The sequence below is a fragment of the Leptonychotes weddellii genome, chromosome 9 (genome assembly GCF_054177405.1).
Source record: "Leptonychotes weddellii isolate Sample4059 chromosome 9, ASM5417740v2, whole genome shotgun sequence".
Taxonomy (NCBI): Eukaryota; Metazoa; Chordata; class Mammalia; order Carnivora; family Phocidae; genus Leptonychotes; species Leptonychotes weddellii.
In genome coordinates, this window is record NC_138377.1 from 77,150,017 (window position 1) to 77,167,630 (window position 17,614).

Below are 17,614 nucleotides of genomic sequence, written 5' to 3' on the forward strand. Positions count from 1 at the left end.
GCGCCCCGGCGCAGGCATCCTTCTTCTGGAGGCCTGAGATAACAGCTGAGGCTGACAGTGACCACACAGGCCCTGGTGAAGGGAGCTAAGGGCCTGAGGAAAATGTACAGTCCCTGGGGGCGGTAGAGAAGGGAGGCAGTGAGCAGTCTCCCTCCCCTGTCTGCCCTATGCCATGGCCCAGGCCCAAAGCTGTGGGCAGCAGCTTGGCCCTTGCTTTCCCTCACCCTCTCACAGTTTGGGGACAACCCCTACCCACAGTCCACTTGGGATAATCACCTCTCCCCAAAACTGCATTATATCTTCTCCTTGAGGGACAGATTTGGCTAAAAAGGGCAATAAAGTGGCAACAAGCCTCCATCTGGATAACTGACCTCCTGGGATAAAGTCCCAAGCCGAGTCCTTGCCCAACCCTCAGGAGCCTGGGTGGGACTAGCTGGGCCGCAGGGCCAGAGCTGACATGGCTTTGGGAGGAAGCTGTTTAATTACCAGTGAAAGCCCTTCCATTACAGAGAGCAGAGAAACCATAATTGTATTTCAGAGAAGCCATTTATATGCAAACGAGGCTCTGGCAGACAGATGCTGGTGGGGCCAGATCAGCCAGGGCTGAAGCAGCATCCAGGCCTGCCTCCCCTCTTACTCCCCAGGCTAAGGCGGAGCCCTGCCCTGCTCTGTTTAGGGAGCCAGACCCTTGCTATCTAACCCAGCCTTGGACTGTTCCAGACTTGAGGACGGGTGGAGCTATGCAATGGAATAGTGCTGTTCTTGTAGTCAGACTGAACTGAGCTGGGTCCAAATCCTGCTTTTGGCACTTTACTACCTGGTGGCCTTGAGCAAGTCACATACCTCTTTGTATTTCTTCCTGGCTATAAAAAAAGAGATTCATCTTGCAGGTTGGTAGTTGGTTTGGAGAGGGTATATACGCTGCTTGGCACATAGCAGATGCTCTGTGACTCTTAACTATTAAAGCAATACACATCCTAGTGTTATAGCAGATTTTTGACAGATGAACTTTTCCTAAATGCTCCTTTGATTTTATGATAATTTGCAGAGTATGAGAGCTGCAAGAAACCCAAGAGGTACCCATCAATGCATTTTGCAATGGGAGAAACCAAGGCCCAGAGAGGTTACATGATTTGCCTAGGGTCACACAGCTAGTTTTATTAAGCCCAAGAATAAAATTCAAGTTATTTGACTATAGACTGGATCTTCCCATTATCTTTTAGTTGAAGTTGAATAATTATCCTCAAATGTATCTGTTCAATAGTCCCAAATTTCTGTATATTGCATTCGTTTGAAGTGGGGATATACCTGTATTCTAATATCCCTGGGGAATGTGGTAGGAGGGGGTACAGATGCCCCAGTAGTGATGGGGGGATGTGAATGGACACACCATCTGACGGGCTGCCACGTGGGGTGCAGGCGCTACCAGGCAGAACTCCTGGGTACCGAGGGGAGGGCTGGCCATTCTACCAGGATGGCCTCAGAGGCCAGTGCTCGTTCTGTGTATCCTATCTTCCTATCCTTCCAATAAAGATGATGGTGATCATTTATTTAGCACTTAGCACCATGTTAAGTGCCTCCCATATATTATTTCATTTGATCCTTCCCTATAAGGTAGACATTATTATTTCCCCATTTTATAAGTAAGGAAACTGAGGCCCAGAGAGGTTAAGGGGGCCCCAGGCCACACAGCTAGTACGTGACGGAAACTTTCTGAGCTGGACACTGTAGCTTGACTGTTTCCTCTAAAGGACTCTGAGCTCCTTGCAATCTGGGGCTGAGCCTCAGACCCTCCAAATCCCCAGGGCCTGGCCCAGAGTCAGCAAATGTTCATGGGGATGGAGTTCTCCCCAGCTTGGCTGGGCACGGGGAGAATGTTGGAGTCTCCTCCTGTCCTGCCGGTTGTCTTCCCATGGATTCTCCTTGGTGCCACGGTGACAAGTTAATCCTGCCTAACGCTGGTAGTTGGCCCACCCCTACTCACTTGAGGGACAGAGAGAAATCATTCTTGCTGGTCTCACTGTTGCGCACCAGGTAGCTGGCCTCTTTGCACAGTCGGAGCAGGTTCTCGGCATCTGTTCGACTGATGGCCCCGTGGTACCAGCTGAGGACAAGAGAGAGGAAGGGGGGCATCTCTGCTGAGTCCCTCGCCGTCCTGGCCCACCCATTCTGGGTGTCCCCTGCAGGCAAGCCAGTGGCAGGAGGGGAAAGGAGGAGGGGAGAGAGTCCCCAGCTGGACACAGACACTCACACCTGGTTTTCCAGAGGCAGTGCTGGGTCTGTCCACTCCCCAAGGGGGCTGCTGGGCTCCATGCTTAGGGACTTGGCTGACTTGGGGTTCCCTGCAGAGAGTCGGGGAGGTAGCCGCCCCTTCTCCTCCCGGCCGGGTGACAGGCAGCTCTTCTCAGATCCTTCAAACTGGGCTGTGGGGAATATACCAGTCATAGACTCTGAGGACCTTAGAGATAGAGCCCTGTAGAATAACTGGTGCTCCACCCCCATTTTCTGCCAGAAGGGGTCAAAGGAATGTTCTGGAAGGGTGGGACATGCTCCTGGGCTTGACTGTCTCTGGGGACAGAATCCTGGGTCCACTCCCTCGTTGGGGGTGGGGCTCAGCCCTCCTATGCCATACTGTGCCTACCAGTCCCCATGCTGTGGGAGGAGAGGGGAGAGGAGCAACACGAGAAACCACTTAAACTTCTCCCTCTGGAGCAGCGGCCTGCCTTCCCCTATTCCATTCCCCCTCGGGGTGCCTTCAGCGCTGATAATATTGTTTCTTTCTCCTCCTCAGAGTTCATTACTGTTCTCCATATCACCCTGCCAAGCCATTCTGTAGAAATGACTTATCGATTTGAGAACAATTATCCAATTCCCCTTGGTGCCATCCTGACAGGCTAATCCTGCCCAAAGCCGCCAGCCGGCCCGCCCCTCCCCTGCCCCCAGGGTTGCTGCCCACAGGCTCCCTGCCCTCCCCCCCCAGGAGCCCGGCTGAGGCGGCTCTGCCCTCCCAGACCAGGGCAGGCCTGACCACTGAGCCAGCACAGGGGAGGGAGGAAGCCAGTGGGCCACATGAGCGGAGGCACACACGGGCAGGCGATGGAGACCCTCCTTCATCCCGTATTTTCAAAATAGCCCTCACACTCAGGCCCAAATGTACAAACATTCTGTACAAAACTGAACAGAGATGAAGCATTCAGTGCTTCCTTTCTCCTCATCTGGGTTTTTTCTCTCCTTGTAGCACTTTCAGGACCTTATTGTCTCTCAGTCACCAGATGCAAGGATCAGACCCTTCCCTTACTCGAAGGAGTCAGACACTTCCTACGCTAGCATCACCCCCACCTCGAGAGTTATCTGCATTGCCAAAGGATTGGGGCAGGCAAAGTCCTATGCAAAGAAGTGAATTTAAAATAGTGGATTTTTGTGGCATAGTAGGAAAGATATTTGGAAAGGGACTCCTTTAGAAGACACCTTCCCCACACCTCTGGGAGGAAGGAGGAATGTGTGCTTTGTCCCTTCTCTCTTCCCTCCAGGACAAGGGGGATTCTTCCTGGGTTCTCCAAACCCTGCCCCACTTCAGCTCCTCCAACCCAAGCTGGCAGGGCCTGAGGCATGAGAGGACATGTCACCCTGGCCAGAAGCTCCCACAAGACCCACCGCTGCCGTCCTCCAGGCTGGGCTCGGGGAGGGGTGAGGCTGGACCGGAGATGTCCCTGTCCCCGTCAGGCAGGGAGGGGCTGCTGTCCAGCTGTCCCACCGGCGGAGGCCAAGGTAGGTCTTTGATGACCTTAATGTCAACTGGAACCAGTAGCAGCAGGGAGAAGAGGCACAGACAGGGACAGAGACAGAGACAGAGAGACAGAGAGAGGCAGAGGTTGAGACACCAAAACCCAGAGCCAGGACACAGGACAGCCTAGAAAGGAGGAGGGTCAGAGCAGAGGCAGGGGTGGCTTCTGAGGGGGGAGCAGGACTCTCAGAGGGTTGGATGGAGCCACAGTGACCACACCAGGCTGGCTTAGTCCAAGGGTGGGAGGCACAGGTAGCAAACAGCAGGATGCAGAGTCTTGCACTGCCAGCCACGTGGGCCCCCTTCATTTGGACCCTCATAAGCCTCCAGGAGAGGAGGAAGGGAGAGACAACGAGCTGCCCTTGCCTCCCAGCACCACACCCAGGCCCCCACAGCCTCCTGGCACCCTCAGACTTGCCACCTTCTCCCCACGGCCTGGGAAGTCATGGGCAGTGAGACCGACAGCCCGGCTCCAGGCTGTCAGGAATACTCCGATGTGGGGGCAGATGTTTTATTGAAATTTACCCCCCACACCCTCAGTCCTGAGCCTTGACAATTAAGACAGGGATGCCGCTGGCGGCTGCAGGACTGCTAACGAGGTTTCCTAATGACGAGCATAGATTTTCCCATTAAGCAATCCAAACAGTATTGATTCTCCAAGGAGACTTCTGGAGATAAACGGTCCATCCTCAATGGTGCAAGCTTTACAGGAAACAAATTAGAAACCTGTGGTTTCCCAGTCTGGCTGCCAGGGTGGGGAGAACAGGGCAGAGAGCTGAGTCTAGCTCCAGGAGGGATGAGGGGGCCATGGGAGTCCGGGTGAAGTCGAATGGCATTTCCACCCTTTGGGTTCTCAGTGAATCAAGAATCCAGGGGCTAAAGCACTCTCCAGGCTCTCCAGACTGTAGCAGCACCCACTCAGACCACCAACACACACCTCCCCAGGTTGGACTCCAGGCCTGGGACAGGTGCCGGGGTGCCTGGGACAGGAGAAACCTAACCCTCATTCAACAAAGGGGATTTCTCACAACCTCCCTCTCCCCCACCAGTTCCTGCTCCTCAGAAATCCCCCTGGGGCACAGGTGCCCCTGGTCTGGCACAGCCTGCTACCAGGAGACACAGCTCTCTGATTCAGGGCTGGGATCTCTAAAGGTTACACACACAGCCATTTTCGTTGTCTGGGGGGTTAAATGCCTTCTTGTGTTAAGTGTAAGTATTTAACATGTCACAAGTTTTTATCATCTTGTTTGGGAATTTCTTTATTTTAAAATACGCCCTGTCTCCCAAAAGATGGAAGTGGCCTAAGCCTCTTGGCCTCTGAGAGGTGGTGATGCAGGGGAGACCCTTCATCCTCCCGTGCCCGTTCCCTGACCCTGCACCCACACTGCCCAATTCACCAATCTCTGGGATGCACTCAACTATGCTTCCCTTGAGCCCAGCTTCGGGGACTCCCCCAGCCCCTGGGGTCCACTCCTTCCACTCCCCTGGGCCTGGAGAGCTGTTTAGAGGCCCCAGCAGACCCAACCTCCTTCACCCAGGGCTTACCTGCAAAGGCTTTGGAAATCCGCTCCTTCTTCCACTCCCAGGGCTGGTCATACTCCTCGGGGGGCCTCTCGTCATCCTCTGGCAGCCGGGACTCCCGGGGCCAGGGGGCCCCCTCACCCTCTGGGGTGGCCCCCTCCTCCTCTGGCTCATAGGGCGTGTCATACAGAGGCAGGGGCTGAGCTGCTGTCTCCTTGGAACTCCGGATCTCTGCCAGGGCAAGGCAGGAGGGGGGGTGTGAGAGCAGCCCTGGCTGCCCGGCTCAGCTCCTCTGGCAGCGCCCTCAGCAACACACCAAGCCTCCTTCAGAGGAGATGCCACTGGCTTTGGGGGCCCAATGGCCACACATCCGGGGTCCCTTGCCCTCAAAACACCTCTGGGGTTCCAAAAAGCAATGGGATCCAATGGAGGCAGGGGCAGAGAAGCACCAGCGTGAAAGACAGAAAAAAGATCTTTAGATGGCCAGCAAGGGCTTGGGAAATGAGGCTTACGCATTTTGGAAACTGAGGCAGGGTCCTCTCCTAATCCACCTCCTCTTGGCTACTCAGCTCCAATTTTTTTCCTTGCATCCCAAATAATACCACTTGACAATCAGAAAATCCTTCTTTGTTGCTCAGATACTGCTGATCACTCCCTCCTTGAAACTGTCCCCTCTGACAAGTCATGTTCATGGTCGTCCTCTCTGAGCACCCCTATTTGGACTCTTTCCCTGGCCCCTCTCTCGGTCTCTGTTCCCCAGAACCAGGTCTGATTTGCCGTCACTCCTTGCGCAGTCTCATGGCACCCTATACACTTCCAGTTGCCATCAACATCTTTCACTTTAACGTTTCAAACTTGCCACTTTCCCCAGAAGTTCTTCTAGTCTGTTCTGTGATTCTTTTGGGGATCGTTGACCCCAGTGAAAATCTAGTAAAAGCTATGGAGCCACTCCCCAGAAAAATGTGCAAATTTCCACATACAACTCCAGGGCATTCATGGGCCTCCGAGGGGGACACACCCCTCTGATCTAAATTGGGTAGTCACCCTCCCACCTTCTCCCTTTCTGTGCACTACACTGCTCTCCTTGGTCCTGGCCCTCCATCCTCCAAATTCCATCTGTTCACCACCAGTACCTGATGACTCTTAGCCTCGTCTCTCCACATCTAGATTCCTCCACACTACCGGCTCACGTTTCCATGCGCCCCATGGAAGAACACTCCTGACCACTCTCCGCCCCCTTGCCCCTCTCCCAAGGAGGGAGAGCAGCTTATCTGATCACCAGTGGATGCTCGCTCTCTTTCTCAGCTCTGCCTTCTGGCTCTTTCTCCTCCTGCCCCCCGTGAAGGGGCTTATAGCTGTGCCTCATGGCCCAAGCCTGAGTGGGCAAGTTTAATTCTGTGAAGTATTAAGCAGCCCGTTGTGGAGACATAGCTAAGTAGTGTTCTCAATCTACTTTGTCAGTAATAAAGCTGACATAATCTTATCTTCATCTTTCCCTGGATCCTCTCTTGACCTCTGCTCTGCGCCCCAGGACCAGGTCTTACTCATTGCTCTCTGCCCCCACTCCTTGACAGGCTTGCTCTTCTCTAGCCATGTGGTTCCAATTGCCATAAAGATGTTTCACTCCGACATCACATCATCTCAAGCTCACCACCTTCCCTAAAGCTAGTGATTCTCTTTTTGGGTTCCACGACCCCCGGCCCACACCACTATCCTGCCCTCCTGACTATCCTAACTCTATCTGCCTGACCTTTGGTTGTGTGGCCTTCTCTACCGCCTCACATCTCAGGTACCACAAGTCATTGCTCCTTCTCCAAAATGACTCTCTTGAAAGCAGTGGCCAAGGACCAAGGTGGTCCATGGTGGACCCATGGTCTCCAAGGACCCAGTGAAGGGATCGTGGAATCAGTCCTTAGTCTTGTGGGTCCCAGAGCCTGTTGTGTAAATACCCAGGCTTCAGAGAGCAATCCCCTACCCCTGACTCCATCACGCACCAGCCATCATCTTTTGGGCCTCATAGGGCTCCATGTAGCCGTCATTTTCAGGGACCTTCTCTGGGGCTCCCGAAGCTCCTGCTGGGCCTTCACCAGTCTCCTGAACATCAAACGGGTCCGCGTAGTCTTCAAGGATTGCCAACTGCGGGAAGACAGTGAGGAGAGCAGGCTTCAGACATCTGAGAGACACCTCTGCTTCTCCCCAGATGCTTTGTCCATGGGAGTGAGTCCTGAACAGAATGTCTTAGACCCAGAGCCCAAGGTATCCAAGGGCAGGCTCTGAGCTTGGACAGGGACAGGCTCTGGCTCTTCCTCTGCAGGGTTCACCTACTAGGCTGCCAGCAGAGTGGCAGATCTATCTTTTCTGTTAATTTTGTGCCTCTGGGCCATCCCTTAGGTTAAATGGCCAGGATGAAGCTCTGGGGAGGCTTCATTAAGGCCTGCCTCAGTCCAGGTCCAGGCAGGGCGATAGAGGTGTTCAACACCAGATGGTTCAACAGAGGGAATTAATTCAGAGAGCTGGCTACAAAGGGGTTGGAGTTCAAAGAACAAGTGGAGAATAGCAGGCAACTCAGAGATTAACTTGGTCCATGCCTACAAGTTCAATCCCAGATGCTGAACAAAGAAAAATTTGCTGACCATCGAGAAAAGAAAAGCCAAATACTCATTTCATGGCACAGTTCTGCTGGTCTATCCTCAGAACATTCATCACCATGTCATGTGCATATTATTATACTCATTTTAAGGAAATGGAGGCTCAGGGCAGGTAGGGAACAACATGCCCAAGACCGTCCCGCCTAAGTGGAGGAACCCATTTGGAATCTGTGCCCTTTGTGCAAAATTATGCTGTCAACCTGCCACCAGTAGGCGTGTTGGCCATCCCAGGAGAGAGACCACCCAAGGACAGCCCTGAGGAAAGCCAGGGTTTGGGCTCTGCTGAAATTCCCTGGTTCCTGGGGGCCAGGAACAGGAAAGGCGTAGCCTTGACCCTCCACATCCCACACTGCCCCTTTCTCCTCCCAAGTGGTTCATGACCAACCCTCTGTCCCTGCTCCAGTCAAGGCAGAGCGAACTGTAAGCCACACACCCTGAGGAAGAGCTCAAGGTGCTCAGGGCGGGGTGCAGCTGAGGACAATAGAGCCTTTCTCCAAGCTGGGCCCAGGCTCCTTGAAGGGGGGAGGCCGAGGCGGAGACAGAGCCCAGCCCACCCAGGGCTGCCAGCACCTGAGGGGAAGCACTGCACACTGAGTTGACAGGCATTGACAAGAGGTGGCTCTGGGGCCCGCGGCACAAGGAGGGGCCACTCCTGCCTCTCCTCCATTCTTGGTGTAGGCTTTGGGTCTGGGCCAGATCAGGATTGCAGGAGCCAGTTGAGCAGGGAGGCTGTGGGGTGACTGCCTGTCCAGGGTCAGTGGATGTGGGACCCCTAGCAAAGCAGAGATGGAGAAAGGAAATTGCCCCCCCGACAGAGACCACTCATGCATGTTCCTTGGGCCCCCCACGAGCCCCTCTAGGGGTCTCTGAAGCACATCCCAACGACTCCTACCATCTCCCCCTTCAGTTCTTCAGCCCCTGCCATGTTCCACCTTGTTCCACCCAAGCCCCCCCGTTCCTTCGCCTCCCTCAAATCTCTACCTGCTTCTGAGAAGACCACCATCTCAGGTCATACCATCCCCACCATCAGCTCATCCACTGGCCTACAGTTCTTTGTTGTTTCTGTCTCTCCAGCCCTAAGAAGCACCCGGCTCACAGCAGGTACTAGAAAAATGTTGCTACTAGATCACTGCCTATCTCCCCTTGGAGCTCTCCACCCCTAGTCCTCTTTCCTCCAGGAAGCAGAGAAAAGAAATCCACCCCAAGCTGCTTCCTCCCAGGCCTACTAGCACCCACAGCCGCACCCACCTGACCAAGGGGGCTCTGGAGTTGGCAGCGGGCACCCAGCCTCACGCTCCTATGTGGCAGCTACTTAACAGTAACTGAGTCACTGGACGTGCCATCCTTAAACAGTGTAATGCCCACAAGACAAAGTCCAAAGTTAAAGGGATTTGAAGATTCTGCTTTCTTCTTCGGTTTCTCCCTACCCACCTTGGATCATTCTGTTACCTGAAAGTTCTGTGCTTTGTTTCTTACCAAAAAAGCTTTCCCTCTGCCTGGATTAGATGATTTTCTTTCTTCAGAAAGCCTTTCCATTCCCCCCCCCCCCCGGTATGGTTAGGTGCCTCTGTGCTGGGCTATTATTACACTGTGTAGTAAATACTTGTTTTATCATCTGTCTTCCTGTAGACCATGAGCTTCCTGAGGGTAGGAACCATGTTTACTGCTAAATACCCAGTGCCTAAAAGTGCTCAGTAGATATTTGTTAAGTTAGTTCACACAGAACAGGAAGAATGGACAAAGGAAGCATTTTTCCTTGTTTATTCAGAAGAGAAAGGCATCATGAATCCAGCGGGGAGGTGGGGGGGGGCATTGAGTCCCAGAGCTGCTCAGTGAGAAGTGCCTGGCCTAAGCTCCAGTCCCCCCAACTCTACAGAGCTCCCCCCAGCAGCCCTTCCCACTGGAGTCCTGGGCTGGACTTGAGCTGTGCCCCCTCCCAGGCCCAGCACGGGCCTCCTGAGGGCCAGCCCACGATGCCTGTGGGCACCCAGGTGGCAGCTCTGTGGGCAGCTCAATGGCTCCTCTGTTCTATCCCTGACTCCACACCCTGCTCCAGGAAACACTAGCCCCCCGCCCTGGGCGCGTCACCCAGAGAAGCCACCCACAGGGCTGGGAGTCAGGAGCAGAAGCAGAAACACCTGCGGGGAAGGCTGGCAAGATGGGCACCCACCCTGGGCACATAGGATCCCTGTCAGAGGCCAGGCCTGCCTTCCCAGTGATTTCTAGGTCATGTGAGGAGGCAAAACTGCTCGGGGGGTGGGGGGAGGGCTGCCTCCGCAGGCTTCTGACACCTTTGTTCTATCGTGATTTATTTTGTTTATGGGACCTTTACCTGACTACTGTGCTCACCGTTGTATACCGCATCCATCACGGGGCCTGGCACGAGGTAGGCGCTCAGCGCACATTTCCTGGATGCTCAAAAGGCCTCCCTCTCTCAGACTCTATCTTCTGGAGTGACACAGACTCTCAGATCCCCATTCACCCCAACTCTGACCACTCTCACAGACCAGTAGCTGCTGTAGGAGCAGGCCGTCTGGAGAACCAACATTTAATGGGGATCAAAGCCTCTGGTTCAAGGGCGGAAGGGAAGAACTGGCAGGGAAGGCACCTAAAACCAGGGCTAATATTTAGGCAAACCCTCTAGTAAACAGAATGCTACTGAAAGGCTGAAATAATTCCAAACTAGTAGGCAAGTAGCTGCTGCTCAGACGCCCCCTTGTCCCCATGCCTCCTGCCAACCAGATCCCCTCCCTCCTGCCATCCAGCAGGCTCCAGACCCAGCTCTTGTGCCTGTTCCTACTGGGCAGTGCCCCTCCCAGAGCAGCTGTCCGGCTTTGACTCTCCTTCCTGCCTAAGCCTCTCCTGAGATAGCTGGCAGGCCCACCATCTGGTGGGCCCTGCTAGGAGTTCCTGACCCCACCCATGGGGCTTGCCAGTCCAGGGGGAGGTAGGAGGGGGCACAAGTCACAGGATTTGGGCTCTGCAAGGTCCCCAAAGTCTATCCCTTCCCCTTTCCTCCATGTCTTCAGTTGACATTTAATGTCTGGAAGCCTCTGGTTTCTCACCTGTAGAATGGGGATGGTATTAGTACCTACCTCACAGGACTGGGAAGAGGACAATGAGCGTCAAAGTCCTTAGTTCAGAGACTGGAATGCAGTCGGTGCTCAATAGATGTTACCCCTGCTGCTGATCTCGTCTATTCAGACACTAAAGCCCAGAGTTTAGGTGCCTGATAGGGTACACAGATGGTGGCCATAGAGACAAGACTGGGACCCAGGTCTCCTGACTCTCAGTGCCTTGCTGCAGATTTTCCAGACAACTTGGGAAATGTAGCATCTTCTCCCCTCTCCTTGTAGATTTAAAATACACTCTAGGATGTTAAAGGCTCTGAGAAATCGTGTAGCAAAGAGAGCTGTCTAATTTTGTTTAACTCGGCATTTCTCCAAAGTATTTAACCGTGAAATCCTTTTTCCGCTGAAAGTCTGTCAGTTTTGGAAATGGTATACTATTTACCTTTCCCAAGATCAAACTTTCTGCACCCTCTTCCCACTTATTGGAATGTCTTTCCCAATTTTATCTGCCATGGAAACTCCTTCACATGAAACAAATTTGTTATCATCTTTTTCTAATTACAAAGAAATGTCATGCTTGTAAGACATTCGAACATCACAGACACACAATGGATGTCGACAACCCTTTTAAGGTGTGTCTGGGGCCACCTCAGGATGGGTGGCAAGTGCTGGCCTTCAGGCTCGGGAAATGGTGAACTCAGCATGGGATGCACTCTCCATTCCTTCTCTGAGTCTCCTTCCCCTTGTTCCTCAGCAAATGCTCGGTGAACACCTCCCGTCTCCTGTCTGCAGGTGCCACGGTCCCACGGCACGGTGTTGGCAGCCAGCCTGCCGTCAGGCTGCCTGGCTGTGCACCTCAGCTCTCCTACTTACCAGCTGTGAAACCATGCAAATGTGACTCAACACTCCTGTGCTTCAGTCTCCCTATATATAACCTGGGGATAAGAACAGAATCTTCCTCGTAGGGTCGCTGTCAGAAGCAACTGGTCTAAAACACATCAGCTGCTTCAAAATGGTACCAGGCACACGGTAGGTACTAACTAGGTAACTGTCTGCCGTTATATCATTAAAGAAGAAAAGACCAAATTTCTGGGTCCTCCAGGAGCTCACAGTGACAGCCACAAAGGGAGCTCCAAGAGTGCGGCACCTCGAGGTGCTGCGAAGCCCCGCGGCCGCGCCCCAGGCTCTGGAGGTACCGCAGGCTCACTGCGCACAGGGACTGGGCTCCCCCGCTGCTCTCGCGTAGCGTCCCACTGGTCTGCAGCGCCCTGGCTGTTCCCAGCTCCCAGCAGGTGGAGTGCCAGGGCTGACTGAGGTGTCACTGAGTCACTGGCCAAGCCAACAAGCTGCAGATGCCTTCCCGAAAGAGTGAGTGCCGCAGCGTGAGGAGGTGGCAGTGGGAAGAGTGGATGGGCCTGCCATAAAATGCGCCAGTAGCTGGCAGGCCTCAGCAGTAAAGCTGAGCACCAATGGCAGCAAAGATGGCCAGCCCAGGCCCCAAAGGGTTAAGAGCTCTAACCAGGCCACAAAGGTCCCTTCACCTGGACCCTTCTCTTTTCCTCTCCCTGCTTCCACCGGAGGACATGTGCAAGATAAACAGATCAGAACTCCGGACTCTGTGGAAGTCATAATAAGGAAAATTAAAGCAAGACCGAACAAACTCAAAAAAGGCAAGGACCAGGTCTTGTAGGCGGTGAGTCCCTTCAGCGCTCAGGCCAGTGTCACTTAATGCTATAGAAATCCTCAGTGAACACTGGCTAAGGCACGATCCTGCGGCAGCCCCTACCCGCCCTCCTGATCCCAGGGCAGGGATGTCTTGTTTGACTTTGGACACCCTCAAAGTTTCCTTCCCTTTCCTCTTTCTACCTGTTTTTTCACTTGTTTCCAAATTTGGGCCTGGAAGATCCAAGTCCACATGGACACCACATATGAGGTGTATCTATTTTTTAAAGTTCTTGATATTTTGGGCCCTGTGAACTCCTGTGAGAATCTGGGAGCTGTGAGCCTTTTCCCAGAAAAATGCTCATGCACCCAAATATTTGCACACAATTTCTGGAGGTTCATGAACCCCAGAAGCTTCTCCATGAGCTAAGAACAAGAGCCCTGGTTTCAGTGCATCCGGGGTGCCTGCCTTATTGTTCACATCATCTCTTTCACTGTCTCTCTGTCACACACACACACACACACACACACACACACGCGCACACACACACACATACACACACATATCTTGGCAGGATGGAGGCAAAGGACACACTGTGCAGATGGTCACAGGCAGCTCAAAGCTTCATCCAATTAGGGTCCCTTTCCCATCCCCATCCCCCTTTCCTAATTAGACCAGGTTTTCCCTGTTGCAGATCTGAGAAAAGGGAGCAAAGCAAGGAAGGCCCAGTTCTCTCACCCCTCTGCCCAAGTGTGGCCTGGAGGCCAGACAGGGCCCAGCACCATGAGGGAATTCTTCCTATGGCCAGACGGTGAGGCCCTGCCTGCCCGGTCCAGGGTGCAGCTCCCACTGCTCCCACACCTGCCCTGCCAGGCCTGCCCAGATGGCACCCTTGCCCCCTTGCCAAATGCGGCAGTGGGCTTCAGGGAGAGCCAGCAGCCAGAGCCCTGCATGGGGAGACACTAACTGTCTTAAGCTCCCTGGGCCTCTCAGGGTCCTGCCTAAATTCCCATTCTCTCCTGCCCCCCACATTCACTTTCCACAGGGCTCGTTTCTCCTCAATCATCTCATCACAGAAGTATTTCCACCCATTTCGTCAAACCTCACAACCCAGGCCCTCTCACAGGGTTCGGGCCCTCCTGGCACCAGCCACTGGGCTCCAGGAGAAGAAGAAAAGTGGGCCAGCCTATGGCACATCCTGGTCTGCAGTCCCTATCTCACCTCAGGAAGTGACCCCAAAGCAAAAAACCAAGAAGACCTGCCTGGCTGAGAGGAGAGGAACAGAGAATTGGGACAAAACACCTCACAGAACATAAACTCCAGATCAACAGGCCAGCTCACTGTTCAGGGACAGCAACTTGGGTTTAGGATAAGGGGCTCAGGGACCTAACCTGGACTCGTCCTAAGGGAAAACTCTGGGATCCCCCAAACTCTGCTCCTAAACGAGTGGAGCTGCTCTCTCTCAATGGTGGGAGGCTCCAGGTCAGGGCCCGCAGAGACAATGTCCCTGCCCCTGAGCCAGTTTGGATGGCATCCTGGATCCTTCTCATCACACCCACTAAAGAAACCACAGATTGTGTAGCTCCTGGGAGATCCTGCTGGATTTCATTCCTGTCCCTGCAGCTGACAAAGGAGTCAGACACCTCTTGGCCCCTAAGGTCTGAACAGCCCACAGATCACAGAGTCGACCCAGGTTGAGGAATGGCTGCCCTCGGTGAGAAGCGGCTATGGATCATCCACAGTTGTGTGGATGCAGCCCCTTCCTTGGGGGTCTCTGTGGGGAAATGTACAAAAGGGAGCTGTAGTTAAGGGAGTCTCTGACCTTCAGGTCACCCTAGCAATGGGCGTATTTCATTCACTCCTTTTTAGGCCAAGCATGTCAGGCACTTGGGAAATACAGACATGAGGAGGACAATGGTCCTTGTCCTAGAGGAGCCCATGGCTTGGGGGGTAGCCTGTTAGGCCATTCCAAGACTGCAGAGAGGAAGGCCAGGGATAGCTCAGGCCCATGTGCCAATGGGCAGTGGTCAGGGAGAAGGACACTAACTGGTCAATAGTAAGAACAAGGCCTCATGCTCCCTCTGCCTCACTGCCACCACCACCTCACATCGCCCAACAGTGGGCGACAATGAGGAAGGAGAGGAGCTGAAGGATGTGATGAAAGCACAGGCTCCTTCTGCAGGCTAAGGATCCTGGCCCAGGTTGGGCAGTCATGCCCCATGGCAGGAACTAGGGGAAAAATAATTCACATTCCTGAGGCTTCTGCTCTGACCCCGACACATCTCTCTTATCCAGGAAATCGGGCAGAACGGCACTCTCTCCACCAAAGGCTTAACACTGGAGCCAATGGATTTGCCCTCCAATCAAATAAAACTGTGTTCTCCACTGAAGAAAGGGATTAAGCCCCAGAGCTGAGCTTCCAGGGTTGCGTGAGGAAGGGACAACAGAGCCAGGGCAGCCCACAGAGTCACTGCCGTGGAATTTAGGGCTAGAGGGACCTGGAGATGGCTTTCAGCTATCAAGGAGGGAGAAGGCTGAAATGGGGTTGGGCAAGGGATGGCTTCTCCACCAGAGCCTCTGAGGCACTGTGAATGTTCTCCAGAACAGTGAATGCCCGGCTTTCCCTTCATCCCATGCCTGCACGTCCCCCAAAGGCTCTAGCCTCCCTCAGAATGGGCCCGGTAAAGGGGAGGCCAGGAGGAGACAAGTGGGCTCAGCTGCTCAGCCCCTTCTGGGCAACAGGTTCTAAGCACTGACTGCCCCCTTACCTGGGGGGGACAAGGGAAGTAGTGCAGGAGTGGGCCCGCCTGGACCTCAGTGGTCAGTATCCTTGGTGAAGAGCTACATACCGCTTGTTCTGGCTTCCTGAGAACAACAGTCCACCTGGCTCCAGGACCACATTGGGTAAGGCAAAGGCCAGCTCTTGCGGTAGCCACAGGGAGAAACCCCAGCGCCCCCCCCTCCCCCGGCCCGCCCTCCTTCCTGGGGCTCCAACACCTGCAAGGAGGCTTGGGCTCCCTGAAGAGGAGCAATGGAGCTCTGTGCTGCCTCTGCCCAGGGGGGAGGGGTCAGAGATCAAAGGGCAGGGAGGCCATAAACTGGCGTAGGGTGGGGGGGGGGGTGCTCAAATTCCGTTAGAAAAACGCTCGCTGATTAGGCCCCGGGAGGAGGCGGAGGACTGAGATGAGGAGGGCAGAGCCCGTGAGGAAGAGGGCCACTGGTCCCGGGGCGATAACAGGGACAGAAGCTGAGTTTGGGGCGCACGTCCCAGATTAGTCAGTCGAGAATTTGAACAAAGGTGGTTGAAGGCTCCGAGCCCCCGGGTCAAGGATTAAGATTTGTCCGCCAGGAACCGTGACATTGAGGGGCCCAGGCCCGGCCCCGGCCAGGCCACCTTTGTCCCTCTTGAAAGCCCCAGACCTCCTACCACCTCTCCTCCCGGCCACCCCCGCCCCGGCGCAGCACTCACCCGGTCGCTACTGGCGGGGGGTCCAGAGATCCGCTCCTCAGGAGGGGGCGCTGGGGGGCCAGGGGTCTCAACCCGAATAAGGCGGTGGGGAGGCGAGCCGTGGCGCGGGGGCGGCGTGGGGCCGGGAACGGCGGGGGTGGCTGGAGCAGCAGCGGAGCTGGACGGCCCCCCAGAGTAGGGGTCTTCGAAGTCGCGCTCCCTCTGCAGCCGGTAGGCGGCCAGGATGTCCGGGGGTGGCGCAGGGGGCGCGGCCGGGGAGGGTGCGGGGGGACGGTAGTCCGGCTCCGGGGGCGCCGGCTTGCCCCCACCTCCGCCGCCGCCCCCCCCGCGGAAGCCCAGGTGCTCCCGGAGCCACTTGGCCACTCCGCCACTGCCGCCCCCTCCAGGGCCGGCTCCCGCTCCCCCGGCGCCCCGGCGCGACCCCCCCGGGCCGCTCCCCGCGCTCCCCTGCGCCCGCTGCCCCGGGCCGGAGCCCGCCGGAGGAGCTCCGCTCAGTAACATGGGGCCAGCCAGACTGAGCGAGGGGAGCTCTGTGGCCGGGCGGGGGGCGGGGGCGGGGGCGGAGCTCCGCCGGGCGGCGGGAGGGGGCGGGGCTCGTCAGTAACAAGGGAGGGGCGGGGTTCCGCTCCCTATCGGGGTCTACCTCCCCCCGCCAGGGAAGAGAAGAGGGGGTGCGGGTTTCCAGCCGGGGTAGACGCACGAGAAGTAAGTGGGCGACCCCAAGGCAGGGGATGCGAATCCTGGACTGAAGGTGAATCCTCCACGTGTCCCCACACGTGCCCCTGTGGGGGCGCACCTGTCTCCATCTGTTCCCCCTCCCCAGCTCACGCGCGGCGCCTCACACTCCTGGCTTCCCAGCCCTTGGACGCCTACCGTCCCTCCCCTCCCTTCCCCCAAGGCTTCCTAACTGGGAAATATCCCAAGAGGAAAAGCTAGGGAGGGCGAGGGAAGGGGCTGTTCCGTAAGATGTTTCTGTAACAATCCCCTCTCTTCTGTGTACCATGGGAGCCCCACCTACCTCCTCCCATCTAACTGCTCCCACTGCATTGCTTCCCAGTCCAGGCAGGCATATCTCACATCACAGATAATCAACTCTCTAGTGATACCTGCTTCTCCCGTGTCGTTTCCACACACGCCCTCCTTACATGCAAACAGCCCTCACACGAACGCCTCGCACCCACCCGCGCAGCCGCTGGGAGCAGGCCCACCCGGCCCTGACGGCAGCGTGCACACACGCAGAAATCCCTTCGAGTCAAATCCCAGGCTTCATTGTCAATCAGGTTAGTGACAGAATAGAAACAGACAAGTCAATAAATCAAGTCTAGAAGCAGTTCCAATGTTGTCTATCACAAACTCCTTATCCTCTCGAGGCTCGGATGCTCAAGCGACAGGCATTTTTGTCTTAGAAATAAAGCCAGTTTCCCCACAGAAATAATGTAGCCCTGAAGCAAAGGCCAA

General features: G+C 55.2%; 1 protein-coding gene across 6 annotated transcripts in view; it reads right to left on the bottom strand.

Annotated features, from left to right (window-relative positions):
• Positions 1-17,281, bottom strand: part of SHF (Src homology 2 domain containing F) — an 18,731-nt gene extending 1,450 nt beyond the window's left edge. The window contains exons 1-6 of one of the 6 annotated variants that reach the window (XM_031029088.2): positions 17,263-17,281; positions 7,300-7,441; positions 5,330-5,536; positions 3,655-3,795; positions 2,252-2,423; positions 1,985-2,104 (exon numbers count right to left, since the gene is read on the bottom strand). In XM_031029088.2, the coding sequence (XP_030884948.1) occupies positions 1,985-2,104; positions 2,252-2,423; positions 3,655-3,795; positions 5,330-5,536; positions 7,300-7,333 (674 nt within the window). In that variant the 5' untranslated portion in view covers positions 7,334-7,441; positions 17,263-17,281. Of the gene's footprint in view, positions 1-1,984; positions 2,181-2,251; positions 2,424-3,654; positions 3,796-5,329; positions 5,537-7,299; positions 7,442-16,156; positions 16,679-17,262 lie in introns of those variants that run through there. The other 5 variants (XM_081831028.1, XM_006727442.3, XM_081831030.1 and 2 more) reach the window with 5 other exon arrangements.
• Positions 17,282-17,614: the final 333 nt, after the last annotated feature.